The sequence below is a fragment of the Serinus canaria genome, chromosome 25 (assembly GCF_022539315.1).
Source record: "Serinus canaria isolate serCan28SL12 chromosome 25, serCan2020, whole genome shotgun sequence".
In the NCBI taxonomy this organism is placed as follows: Eukaryota; Metazoa; Chordata; class Aves; order Passeriformes; family Fringillidae; genus Serinus; species Serinus canaria.
The window spans coordinates 14697583-14711094 of NC_066338.1; the positions used below are offsets into that span (position 1 = coordinate 14697583).

The following is a 13512-nucleotide window of genomic DNA, read 5'->3' on the forward strand; positions in this document are numbered from 1 at the left end:
CGGTACTGGACGGGGCACTGGTGTGATTCCCCTCCCCGGTTGGCTGTACTGGGAGCACTGGTGTGATTCCCCTCCCCGGTACTGGACTGGGAGCACTGGTGTGATTCCCCTCCCCGGTACTGGGGGCACTGGTGTGATTCCCCTCCCCAGTACTGGACTGGGAGCACTGGTGTGATTCCCCTCCCCGGTACTGGACTGGGAGCACTGGTGTGATTCCCCTCCCCAGTGCTGTACTGGGAGCACTGGTGTGATTCCCCTCCCCAGTGCTGTACTGGGAGCACTGGTGTGATTCCCCTCCCCAGTGCTGTACTGGGAGCACTGGTGTGATTCCCCTCCCCGGTACTGGGAGCACTGGTGTGATTCCCCTCCCCGGTACTGGACTGGGAGCACTGGTGTGATTCCCCTCCCCGGGGCGCGGGCAGGGCTGGGGACCCCCTTGCTGTGGGGCCACCCCGGCTGGGTCCGGCTGGAAATCCGCTTCCAGCGGAGCCTCCTGGCCGAGCCAGCCCCGGGAGCTGCGTGTGCAGCCCAGCCCCGGCCCCGCGAGGCTAATTAGAGAGCTGCTAATGACAGGCTGCGGTTGGGAAACGGGCTGGCGGTGCAGGGTGTTCACACGACAGCCGTGTCCTACAAAGGTGTCGCCGGCTCCAGGGTGGGACACGGCGCTCCGGTGGGCAGTGCCACCCCGGCAGGCGGCACAGCCGGGCGTCACCTCCCCCTGCCCCCTCGGAGCCGGGCAGGGAGGGAGAGGGGTGGCACAGAGCCACGGGCAGGGTCCCGGAGAGCAGGGGCTGGGCGGGGGCTGCCCGGGTGGGTGTCAGCCCCATCGCGGTGCGTCCGCCCCAGCATCAATCCAAGACTTCAGTGGATCAAAAGCGGTGACTCAGAGACTTCCCCGCGCTCGGGAAACAGTCAGAGACTTGAGCCGTGACCTGATAACGAGTTAGACGTGTCATTAGTGTCAGTCAGCAGAGTTTACGGGACATGGGTGTTCCCCGGGAGATCTCTGGGTTTCGATCCTGCTGCCTTTACAAGGCTGTGGCCTCATCGGGGCCGCGGTGCTGGCGATGCTGAGAGTTTGTTTACAGGGCTCCCCAGGGGACCAGGTGACACCGTGAGACATCCTGGGAGTGGGCGGCATCCCTGCCTGTGGCGGGGGCTGGAACCAGACCGGTTTTAAGGCCGCTTCCCACCCAGATTACCCTGGGATTCCGTGATGCATCTGTGATTGCTTCATTAATTAACACAGAGCTCTGCAGGACGGGGAGGGGGGACAGGACGGGGTCTGGGGTCTCTGCCCGCCCAGTGGCCTCACAACAAGCAGAGACGCAGAGGACCCAGAGGCAGGGGAAAGCTCTCCCTCAGCTCCTGCTGCTGCCCCTGGATCTGAGCAGCCCCTCATCCATCCCTAAGACCATTCCCTGGATTCCTGTGATCCCATTCCTGACCATTCCTGTGGGATCACACAGCCCCCAGGAGCTCCCACACACACACGGGCTGTCCCCTGTGTCCCACCAGGGTCATGGCCAGCCTGTGACCAGCACGGGGCCAGCCAGGGCAGGAAATCACTGGGAGCAGCGGCCAGCACCTCTCTGGGGCTGTGGCACCAGGTCAGGGGGCCGCTGCTGCCTCTGGGCACCCCCGGAGCTTGGGAAGAGACCCCCGGTGGAATCTGGGTGTCCCAGGGCAGCCCGGGGAGCAGGGAGGGAGCAGAGCCTGCCTCGGAGGCTGGGCTGAGTTAAACAAAGCAGGTGTTTATTAAAGGGCCTTCAAAGGACACACCTTGGGCAGTGCAGGAGTCCAGCCTGGCTACACCCCGCTGGACGATGGGTCATGCCTTTTCACACTTTTACAAGTTTGGGTTCGTTTGCACATTGGGGCTAATTGTCCAATTACAGCCCCAATTACAGGGTAGCAGTCCCACCCTCCCGGTTTGCTCTCCTCAATTCGCGTTTGTTTGCACTTTTTGGGCCTGAGGCTGTGATGGTGCCCTCGGTTCTGGGGCTGGATGGGGATTGTTTGGTGTGGCTGAGCCGTGAGGAGAGCTGGCTGACACTTCGGGTGGAGTTCAGAGGGTTCAGAGTCACTAACGCAGCCCAGAGCCGGGGAAACAGCAAGGTCAGAACTCGAGGCGAGGTCCTGCCTCCTGCTGGCCCCAGCCCGAAAGCAAGGGGTGGCTGTGTCCCCCAGGAACAGGAGAGGACAGCGGCTGAGGCCACGGGCTTGAGGCTCTGCGGGAGCAGGGGGGGCTGAGGGGGGCTGCAGGGGGGTCCCTGGGGGGCTGGGGGGGGTCCCTGGGGGGCTGCAGGGGGGTCCCTGGGGGCTGGGGGGGTCCCTGGGGGTCTGCAGGGGGGTCCCTGGGGGGCTGGCGGGGGTCCCTGGGGGGATATGGGGGTCCCTGGGGGGCTGCAGGGGGGTCCCTAGGGGCTGCGTGGGTCCCTGGGGGGCTGCAGGGGGGTCCCTGGGAGGCTGGGGGGGTCCCTGGGGGGATGTGGGGAGTCCCTGGGGGGATATGGGGGTCCCTGGGGGGCTGCAGGGGGGTCCCTGGGGGGATGTGGGGTCCCTGGGGGGGCTGTGGGGGTCCCTGCGGGACTGCAGGGGGTCCCTGGGGGGCTGTGGGGGGGTCCCTGGGGGGCTGTGGGAGTCCCTGGAGTGCTGGGGGGGTCCCTGGGGGGCTGGGGGGGTCCCTGGGGGGCTGTGGGGGGGTCCCTGGGGGGATGTGGGGGTCCCTGGGGGGCTGCAGGGGGGTCCCTGGGGGGCTGCAGGGAGAGGCTGTCCCCACCCCGAGCCCCCCCAGAGCTGCCTCAGTAAAGGCTCTGGTCCCAACTGTGCTCCCGTGTCCCAATTTGGGGAGGGGGGAGAGGAATTTGGGGGTCCCAGAAAAGCCAGAGGGACCTCTGCATCTCCCAAGGGTCCTCCTGGGGACCCCAAAATCTCCCCCAAGCCCCTCCCCACCCACAGGGACCCCCCCCCATAAACGCTGCTGGTCCTGGCTGTGCTCCCATGTTCCAATTTGGGGAGGGGGGAACGTGCATTTGGGGATTCCAGAAAAGCCTGAGGGACCCCTGCATTCCATAAGGGTCCCTCTGGTCCTCCTGGGGACCCCAAAATCTCCCCCAGGCCCCTCCCCACCCGCAGGACCCCCCCCCCCATAAATGCTGCTGGTCCCCAGCGTGGTCAGGGGTCCGAATTTGGGGTGGGGGACAGAGGAAATTTGGGGATCCCCAGCAAAGTCAGAGGGACCCTCGCATTCCCCAAGAGCCCCTCTCGGCTGTGGGGACCCCACTGTGAAAACCACGCTGGGGTTTGTGAATTACCAGGGGTTCGATCTGTTCCTCCTGGTTTATTACAAAAATATGGATTTGGTCTGGTACCGATATCCAACTGTGGCATTCCCACAGCAGTGACATCTCCTGGTTTATTACAAATATGGATATTGATCTGTACCGATATCCAACTGTGGCGTTCCCACAGCAGTGACATCTCCTGGTTTATTACAAATATGGATATTGATCTGTACCGATATCCAACTGTGGCATTTCCCACAGCAGTGACATCTCCTGGTTTATTACAAATATGGATATTGGTCTGGTACCGATATCCAACTGTGGCATTTCCACAGCAGTGACATCTCCTGGTTTATTACAAATATGGATATTTGTAATAAATCTGGTATGGATATCCAACTGTGAGGGACAAAAACTCTCTTGGAAAGTGTGTGTTTATTGTGGGATGGCTCCCAAACACACCCTGATTTACAGGGGATCACAGAGCCCTGTTATCCGTACAGGTATTGAATAATCCAAATACAAATGCATATTGATAACTCTGGTACATCCCATTCCCAATATGGATATTGATCCAGTACCGATATCCAAATGTGAGGGACAAAAACTCTCTTGGAAAGTCTGTGTTTGTTGTGGGATGGCTCCCAAACACACTCCCAATTACAGGTGAGTGCAGAGCCTGTAATATCTGTACAGGTATTGAATACCCAAATACAATTACATATTGATAACTCTGGTACATCCCATTCCCAATGTGGATATTGATCCGGTACCGATATCCAAAAACTCTCTGACAGTCTGGAGTTACAAACTCTGCGTTTGTTGTGGGGTGGCTCCCAAACACACCCTGATTTACAGGTGATCACAGAGCCCTGTTATCCGTACAGGTATTGAATAATCCAAATACAAATGCATATTGATAACTCTGGTACATCCCATTCCCAATCTGGTATGGATATCCAAATGTGAGGGACAAAAACTCTGAGAGTTTGGAGTTACAAAGTGTGGGATGGCTCCCAAACACACACCCAATTTACAGGTGATCACAGAGCCCTGTTATCTGTACAGGTATTGAATACCCAAAATACAAATCCATATTGATAATTTTGGTACATCCCATTCCCAACATGGATATTGATCCGGTACCAATATCCAAAAACTCTCTGACAGTTAAAGTGTGTGTTTATTGTGGGATGGCTCCCAAACACACACCCCAGTTACAGGTGATCACAGAGACCGTGTATCTGTACAGGTATTGAATACCCAAATACAAATGCATATTGATGACTTTGGTACATCCATTCCCAATATGGATATTGATCTGGTACCGACATCCAAAAACTCTCTGACAGTTTAGAGTTGGAAAGTGAATGTTTATTGCAGGATGGCCCCCAAACACACACCCAGTTTACAGGTGATTGCAGAGCCCTGTTATCTGTACAGGTATTGAATACCCAAAATACAAATCCATATTGATAATTTTGGTACATCCCATTCCCAATATGGATATTGATCTGGTATCGATATCCAAAAAATCCCTGACAGTTTAGAGTTACAAAGTGTGTGTTTATTGTGGGGTGGCTCCCAAACACACACCCAATTTACAGGTGATCACAGAGCCCTTGTATCTATGCAAGTATTGAGTACCCAAAATACAAATGCATATTGATAGCTTTGGCACATCCCACTCCCCACGGTATGGTAATTAGCTCAAAAGCTATTAAGAGTGGTAATTAGTTCAAAAGCCATTAAGCACAAACAGTTTGTCCCTGGAAATGGGTCGGTGGTCCCTGTCATGGGGAGGGGTCCCAAAAGGAGGAAGTAAATGAATTCCTCCTCGTTCTGACCTTTCCACCTTTTCAGTGCAAACCTGACAAACGAGCCCTTGGTGGAACTCCCATTCCTGCCCTCAGCTGGGCTCAGAGCAGAGGAGCCCCACAATTGTCTGATGTTCCCAAAATCCATTGATCAGTTTCCATATTGCTCATTACAAACCCAGCTCAGCGAACACTGCACTGACAAGAAATCAATTATCAGTTAACTACTCTGAACTCCAGCAAGGCCGACCCGTTTATTGTAATTAACTCTAATTAAGCTTATCTCTAACTAAAACCTCAGCTCCTCTAAAATCTCTAAATCCCTAAAGTTCGTGTCTCACTCCCTGCCCAGACACGCCAGTGCCCCGCAGGAGCAGGATTCCTCCCCGAGACGATGAGGAAGATGAGTGGATGCTCCCAGAACAGCGAGCGGCACAGCCCAGGGAGCGCCCACCTGTGCCCAGGTGAGCACAAAGAGACGGGCGGGGGCGGCGGCGGCAGCTTCATCGCCGGAGTCTTCATCCAGGCCAAGAAGAAGAAGCTGAGCATCTACGAGGCCATGGTGAGGGGGCTGCTGAGCCCGGGCACGGCCCTGGTGCTGCTGGAGGCACAGGCGGCCTCGGGGCTGCTCACCGACCCCGACAGCGCCGCGCGGCTCTCGGCGAGGGAGGCGCTGGCCCGGGGGCTCGTCGGCCACGACTTCTACGAGAAGCTGCTCTCGGCGGAGGGAGCCGTGACGGGCTACTCGGACCCCTACACGGGCGACAAGATCTCCCTGTTCCAGGCCATGAAACAGGATCTCATCGTCAGGGACCACGCCGTCCGCCTGCTGCAGGCCCAGATCGCCACCGGCGGCATCATCGACCCCGTGCACAGCCACCGCCTGCCCGTGGAGGTGGCCTACAAGCGTGGCTACTTTGACCAGGAGATGAAGCCAGATCCTTTCCGACCCCGAGACGACACCAAACGAGGACCTCTTCGACCCCAACACCCACGAGAACCTGACCTACCTGCAGCTGCTGCGCCGCTGCGTGCCCGACCCGGACACGGGGCTGCTCATGCTGCAGCTGATGGACAAGGGCTCCGTGCTCTACCAGCTGAGCGAGGATGCCCGCAAAGCCCTGCAGACCGCCCGCACCTCGCTGGCTCTGGGGCTCTTCCAGGGCCAGAGCGTCACCGTCTGGGAGCTCCTCTTCTCCCGCTACGTCCCCGAGCAGCAGAGAGAGGAGCTGCTGCGGAAATACAAGGCGGGGGCAATGACCATTGCGGAGATGATCGATGTCCTCACCGCCACCGTCACGGGGGCAGAAAGGGACAATGGGGCTCTGGGCTCCTCCACAGCCAAGCCCGACAACGAGGCGAGGGCGTCACCCCCAGCTCAGGACACGCAGGGCCAGGAGCAACAGCTGAGGAAGTCCCTAAAGTCCCACAGGGTCCGTGTCGCTGCTGGGGAGTTCCGGGGCCAAAACGTTTCTGTGCTGGACCTGCTCTTCTCCAGATACGTCCCTCAGGGCAAGCGGCAGGAGCTGCTGGAGCTGTACAGGGCAGGGATACTGACCACGGAGCAGGTGGCCGCCGTGGTCACCACCATCGTGAACCGGACGGAGGCCGCAAGCGCCGCGCGGGTGGCGAAGGCCAGGGGCCCTCGCAGGGCAGGGGCAGAAGCTGGGGAGGATGGAGAGGATTGCTCAGCACGCCTGGATGAGGCCCTGAGGGCCACCACCATCAGTGTGCCGGCTGGGGAGCTGCAGGGACAGCGGGTGTCCCTGTGGGACCTGATCTTCTCCGACTACATCCCCGAGGAGAAGCGGCAGGAGCTGCTGGAGCTGTACCGCGAAAGGTTGTTAACTCTGGAGCAGATGACAACTGTTGTCAGCACTCTGATTAGGAAAAAAGAATCTGCAGGCAGGAAATTGCACATTACAGTCAAGAGTTCCAGCAAGGACCCCGTGACAGCAGCAGGAGAGGAGGGTGAGCACCCCCCCAAAGAGGAGCCCTGGAAAACCACCCTGAAAACCACCATGGTCCACGTGGAGGCTGAGGAGTTCCGGGGCCACGAGGTCTCGCTGTGGGACCTGCTGCACTCCCACTACATCCCCGAGGAGAACAGGAAGGAGCTGCTGGAGCTCTACGAGGCAGGTGAGCTGTCCCTGGAGCAGGTGAGGACCGTTGTCACCACCATTGTCACCAGGAGAGCTGCAGGAGAGCCAGTAGAGCCAGCAGAGCCAGAGGCACCTGTGGGTGGTCCCGGGGCAGAGCCGGTGGCCACAAAGGCTGAACCCACCCCCGTGGATGGGGATCAGAGCTGGGAGGAGACCCTGAAGGCCACCAGAGCCGAGGTGTCAGTGGGGCAGTTCCAGGGCGGGCAGACCTCCCTGTGGGACCTGCTCTTCTCTGATTACATCCCCGAGGAGAAGCGGCAGGAGCTGCTGGAGCTGTACCGCGGCGGGACGCTGCCCATCCAGCAGCTGCTCAGCACCACCAGCAGCCTGGCCAGCCACAGCCTGGAGCAGCACCTGAGGGCCCTCCCCGCGCACACCGTGGATCTGCTGCGCTCCGAGGGCTCCTACATCACCTTCGACCCGTGCCAGGAGCGCAGGGTGTCCGTGTGGGAGCTGCTCTCCTCCAAGCAGGTCTCCGAGTACAAGCGGGAGGCGTGTCTCGACTCCTACCCCTCGGGAGGGCTGACGGTGAACCGGATCACCGTCACCACCACCATCACCACCGGCCCCCGGCTGGAGCAGAGCCGCCCCCGGCACCACTGAGCGCGACCCGGGCACGGCGGGGTCCGGGGCCCGGGGGGGACTTTGCTCCTGACGCCCCTCCGCGTGTCCCCGCGGTGACAAACCAGCGTGTCCCCGCGGTGACAAACCAGCGTGTGGGGCAGGCTGGGCTCGGGTAAACTCCTGCTGGCTCACCCCTGGCTGTGCTGGTTTCTTTCGCCCGGCAGAGCTTTCCCCCGGGGGCTCGGGGTGTTGGAGTAAAATCCCAATATTGCAGGTGGAGCCTGCCTGGGCTGGTCCGGCCCTGCTGTGGACCAAGGGTAACAACTATGGTGTTTCACCTCAGAGACACCTTGGGCTGGCTGCAGGTTGCAGTCGGGCACTCGGAATGAGTCCAGGCACGGTAGAAACTCAGTTTACCTCTGGTGGAAAAGGTTCAGGCGATGGTGAAGAGGAAAGAGAGAGGGTTAAATCCAGAGTTTATTGCAGGGTGCCAGAGCTCTGAACCTCGGTAACAGCTCCAACAGAACTCCGACCGCGTGGTCTCTGTGTCTTTTAAACCCTCAGGGAGGGGGGAGGGAGAGGACAGGTGAGCCACCAACCAGGTGGGAGGGGGAGGGTCTCAGGGGACAGTGACACCTGGACAGGCCAATGACCCCAGGTCTGAGAAGCATCTTTGGAACTTGTGCCAGTCACAGGAGGCCCTTACTGGAATGTGGAACTTGAGAGACAGCAATTAGGGAAGGGGGCAAGGGGGGCAGGGGAAGGACAGGTTGGCACAGCTGAGAGGAGCTGGGACAGGACATCGCTTCACTCCGCAACATCGTGGGCTGTCCGGGAGCCTTGGGGCCGCCCTGACCGAGGACAGAGCCCTGAGGGGGGCAGGCAGAGACCCCGGGGGGGCGCTGTGGGCAGCGGAAGAGCCACAGAGGGACAGACAGCTCCTGTTCAGGACAGCCGGGAGCCCAGCCCGGCCGGGCAGGGGCAGCGTGTGGGGCTGTGGGACATGGAGAGCTGACCTGTGCCTCTGCATCCTATTATCCCATCCCATTATCCCATCCCATTATCCCATCCCATTATCCCATCCCATTATCCCATCCTGTTATCCCATCCCATTATCCCATCCCATTATCCCATCCCATTATCCCATCCCATTATCCCGTCCCGTTATCCCATCCCATTATCCCATCCCACTGTCCCATCCCACTGTCCCATCCCACTGTCCCATGCCATCCCATCCCACCCCGTTATCCCATCTTGTGAGGCCTCAGAGAAGCCCAGGAACGATGAGGCACACAGGGTGGCACAGATGGTGGCACTGCAGCCCCCGTGTCACTGCCCCAAGGGTGGCACTGCAGCTCCCATGTCAGTGACACAGATGGTGGCACTGCGGCCCCTGTGTCACCACTCCAAGGGTGGCAGAGACAGTGACACTGCAGCCCCCATGTCACCGTTTGGAGGGTGGCACAGAGGTGACACTGCGGTCCTCGTGTCACTGCCCTGAGGGTGGCACTGCAGCCCCTGTGTCACCACTCCAAGGGTGGCACAGACGGTGGCACTGCAGCTGCCATGTCACCAGTCCGAGGGTGGCACTGCAGCCCTTGTGTCGGTGGCACTGCAGCCCCCGTGCCATGCTCCTGGCACTGCCCGGGCACCGCTGGCACCGGGACACGCCGTGGGCTGCGGGATGGGGACGGAGGGCTGGCATCCAGGGCGGGGAGGGGTCTGCGGGGACCCGGTGCCACTGCAGCCCGGGGCTGGCAGGGCTCCGGGTGGCTCACCCCTCCGAGGGGTGACAGCGGTGACAGGAATGACAGGGGTGAGAGGGGTGACAGCGGTGACAGGAGCGGCACCGCACCCAGCCCCATCCCTGCGGGAATGTGGCACGCATCCAGCCCCATCCCTGCGGGAATGTGGCACCGCATCCAGCCCCATCCCTGCGGGAATGTGGCACCGCACCCAGCCCCATCCCTGCGGGAATGTGGCACCGCATCCAGCCCCATCCCTGCGGAAATGTGGCACCGCACCGGGAATCGCCGCGGCTCGGTGGGACAAGGGTGGGAAAAGCTCCGGGACGGGACCTGAGCTGCTGGGAAAGGGAAAGCAGCAAATCCCAAAAGGTGCCCAGGGCGCGGTGGGACAGCAGGGGGAGTGCCCACGGGCACGGTGGGACAGCAGGGGGAGTGCCCACGGACACGGTGGGAGTGCCCACGGGCACGGTGAGAGTGCCCACGGGCGCAGAGGGAGTGCCCACCGCGGCTCTCCCCACGGAACGATCGCAGAATCACGGACCCCTGGAAGGGTTTGGGGGGAAGGGACGTTAAAGCTCCTCCTGCTCCACCCCTTCCATGGCAGGGACACCTTCCTGTATCCCAGGTGCTCCAAGCCCCCTCCAGCCCGGCCTCGGGCACTGCCAGGGATCCAGGGGCAGTAACCTCTGCCAGGGCCTGCCCACCCTCCAAGGGCAGAATTCTGTCTGATACCCGAGCTAAATCCACTCTTTCAGCCCAAAACTGTCCCACCTTGTCCCCTGTCACCGCATGCTCTTGTGGGAAGTTCCTCTCCAGGCACCCACGGGGGCCACACACCTCTGAGTGTGGGACGGGGTGCCAGCCTGGCCCACGACCCCCCTGGAGCCCCCAGCCCACCCCGGCACAGCCAAGGGGCTGGCAGGGCACTCCTGGGGCTGTCTGGGCACTCCTGGGGCTGTCTGGGCACTCCTGGGGCTGGCAGAGCATTCCTGGGGCAAACAGGGCACTCCTGGGCTGGCAGGGCACTCCTGGGGCTGGCAGGGCACTCCTGAGGCTGGCAGGGCACTCCTGAGGCTGGCAGGGCACTCCCAGAGCCACCAGGGTGCTCCCAGAGCCACCAAGGCACTCCCAGGGCCACCAGGGTGCTCCCAAGGCCACCAAGGCACTCCAGGCCAGCCCTGCCCTCCTTTTCCAGCAGCCCCCAACGTCCCCGGGTGTCCGGCCCGTTTCCTCACGTGCCAACCCCTCCATCAGCCGGAGCAGATCCTCCCCCGGCCCTGCTGGTCCCTGATAAGGCTGCCCTGGGCGGATTTATCTCCTGGCACATCTGTCCTGCCACAGCTGCTCCTGCTCTGCCCTCCCCCCCCCAGCTCTGCCCCTGCTCCACAGCCGAGGGGTTTGGCACAGCTGGGGCACACCGGGCACTGCCTGGCACCCCCAGCCCTGCCCCTGCTCCACAGCCGAGGGGTTTGGCATGGCTGGGGCACACCGGGCACTGCCTGGCACCCTCTGCCCCTGCCCCTGCTCCACAGCCGAGGGGTTTGGCACGGCTGGGGCACACAGAGCCCTGCCTGGCACCCTCAGCTCTGCCCCTGCTCCACAGCCGAGGGGTTTGGCACGGCTGGGGCACACAGAGCCCTGTGCCTGGCACCCCCAGCCCTGCCCCTGCTCCACAGCCGAGGGGTTTGGCACGGCTGGGGCACACAGAGCCCTGTGCCTGGCACCCCCAGCCCTGCCCCTGCTCCACAGCCGAGGGGTTTGGCACAGCTGGGGCACACAGGGCACTGCCTGGCACCCCCAGCCCTGCCCCTGCTCCACAGCCGAGGGGTTTGGCACGGCTGGGGCACACAGGGCACTGCCTGGCACCCTCAGCTCTGCCCCTGCCCCTGCTCCACAGCCGAGGGGTTTGGCACAGCTGGGGCACACAGAGCCCTGCCTGGCACCCTCAGCTCTGCCCCTGCTCCACAGCCGAGGGGTTTGGCACGGCTGGGGCACACAGAGCCCTGCCTGGCACCCCCTGCCCCTCTGGAATTGCCTCCAGGGGCAGGAGAGCAGCCAGGGTCCCCCTCCCCTGAGCCCTCCCAGCCTCTCCCTGCCGGGCACCCCCACACCGTGGGCTCCCTGGCACAGCCACTGACCAGTGTGCAAACCCAGGGCTCACAGGGAATGTCTCTGTCTGCTCTGGGGTGCCCTGACCCCAGGGCAGCTCGGACTCTGACCCTCACTCCTGGAGAAACTCACCTGGAGTTCCAGACAGAACCCACAAAAGTGTGAAACAGATTACAGAGAGCAGTGCAGGTGTGTCACTGGGTGAGAAATTGAGGGTTTGGGGTTTTTAGTGTGCTGTGGATGGAAGGAGATGGAGGGCACAGGGTGTGGTCCTGGGTTTCTTCTTCACCTTCCTCTTCCTCCTTCTCCGTGGGTTTGGGTGGAGTTTTGTAACTGGGCAGGAAAGTCCCCACTGGGGCTCTGTGGGATCAGTTATGGGGTTAAAAGGGAAACAATCCAGGTGTCAGCTCTTAATGGGATAATTTAGTCTCAAATGCCCTTGTACCAAGAGATTGTTGGGCATTTTGTGCCTTCTGATGAAAATCTGCCCAACTCCCAGCAGTGAGAGTGTTTCACTGATCAGAAATAACAAACACCTGAGTCTGTGTGGGAACTCAGCCCATCCCTCCTGACGTCCAGAGCTACCCAGAGAACCCTTGGGGGGCTCGGGGGCCTTGGAATGTTGCCAGAAGCACTTGGTGGATGGATTTTGATCCATCTAGGGATGTGCCACCTGTGTGTGAGGAGATGGAACCTGTGGGAATCACTGGGGTGGGAATGGTGAAGGGAAGACACAATTATAGGGTAAATCCCAGATTTTGGGGTTTTGGGTACAGGGGGGTTGTGGAGACAAGATGGAGGAGTCAGGGCGTGTCACAAAGCTCTTCTTTCTTCTTCTTGTCATCCATCTGCTGTGGTGGTGTTGGCACTTGGGGATTGGTCTGGGGTGAGGGTGCACTGGGTGACGAGGGTGACAGGTATTGGGGATGAAAGGTAAATCTGATATTTGTAGTTTTTGTTATAAAAGATGTGCCCACCTTGGGGGTGGTCAGAGCGCCTTTGGCTGCCCTGCTGGTCAGATCCAGGTCGGGCAGAGAAGGGACTTTGTAGATAAGAAACAATAAACAATTCTGAAGACCAAAAAAACCCCGAGTCCAGGCTCATCTTTTGAGGCCCAGGGTGCCAGAACCATCCTGGGCATGGGTGGGAGCAGAGACGGACAGACGGACCCCATAAGTCTGAACATGAATTACTGCCTCAGTGCCTCCAGCCCAGAGCCAGAGAGAGCCCAGCTGGTGCTGCAGGGCATGGCTGTGCACTCGGGTTGCTGCTGGTGGCACCGTGCCCTCCTGCAGCCTCAATGCCACCCGGGCCAGCCCTTGGCTCACCTGGTACTTATTGACAGAGCTGCTGATAAAATATTCGATTCCTCTGGCTCTGAGAGCTCCCTTGCAGCTCCCCTTCCAGCCAGGGGAACAGAAGTTTCCTCTCTGGCCTGGCTGCTGGGGCTCTCCTGGGGCTGCAGATTGTGCTGGTTCGTGCCAGCAGCACAGGCAGGGCTCGGCAGCGGAGCCCTGCGGTCTCCAGCACTTTTCCTGGCTCCAGAGGTCACGGCTGCCACCAGCTCTGTCTGTGACACCTCTCTCCAGGACAGGCTTGAGCTGCGAGATAAAAAGGAACGAACCAGACCGGGTTATGAGGAACCTTTGTCCGGTTTTCCACCCAACTGGTTCCACGTCTTCCTCCCAACCAAAGCTCGGGAGGGTGTTAAAGGTTGTTGGGATGGGAGTTCCTGGGAGGTGACAGCCCAGACTCCTCCCTGAGTGACAGCCAGGAGAGGGTCCTGCAGCCCCGAGTCCTCAGGCCGGGGTCTCAGTGTCTTTCC

General features: G+C 60.6%; 2 protein-coding genes across 6 annotated transcripts in view; one reads left to right on the forward strand and one right to left on the reverse strand.

The window, feature by feature from the left end:
- Positions 1 to 8021, forward strand: part of EPPK1 (epiplakin 1) — a 20495-nt gene extending 12474 nt beyond the window's left edge. Inside the window, 2 exon segments of the mRNA XM_050984871.1 lie at positions 5428 to 6071; positions 6073 to 8021. Coding sequence (XP_050840828.1) covers positions 5428 to 6071; positions 6073 to 7869 — 2441 coding nt within the window. The 3' untranslated portion in view covers positions 7870 to 8021.
- Positions 8022 to 8153: 132 nt separating this feature from the next.
- Positions 8154 to 12765, reverse strand: LOC127060458 (transcription initiation factor TFIID subunit 4-like). 5 transcript variants are annotated; one of them, XM_050983762.1, is made up of 2 exons: positions 11522 to 12765; positions 8154 to 11085 (listed from the first exon to the last, which is right to left on the reverse strand). In XM_050983762.1, exon 2 carries the CDS (start codon positions 10827 to 10829, stop codon positions 9354 to 9356), a length of 1476 nt encoding a protein of 491 aa, XP_050839719.1. In that variant the 5' UTR covers positions 10830 to 11085; positions 11522 to 12765; the 3' UTR covers positions 8154 to 9353. The 5 variants fall into 5 exon arrangements, with proteins under 5 accessions (XP_050839719.1, XP_050839715.1, XP_050839718.1 ...); XM_050983758.1 differs by having other exon boundaries at positions 8154 to 11445; XM_050983761.1 differs by having other exon boundaries at positions 11374 to 12765.
- Positions 12766 to 13512: the final 747 nt, after the last annotated feature.

Bases quoted from the DNA above. Each gene is read 5' to 3' on its own strand.
- LOC127060458 (XM_050983762.1), bottom strand. From the start codon at position 10,829: ATGGAGGGGTTGGCACGTGAGGAAACGGGCCGGACACCCGGGGACGTT.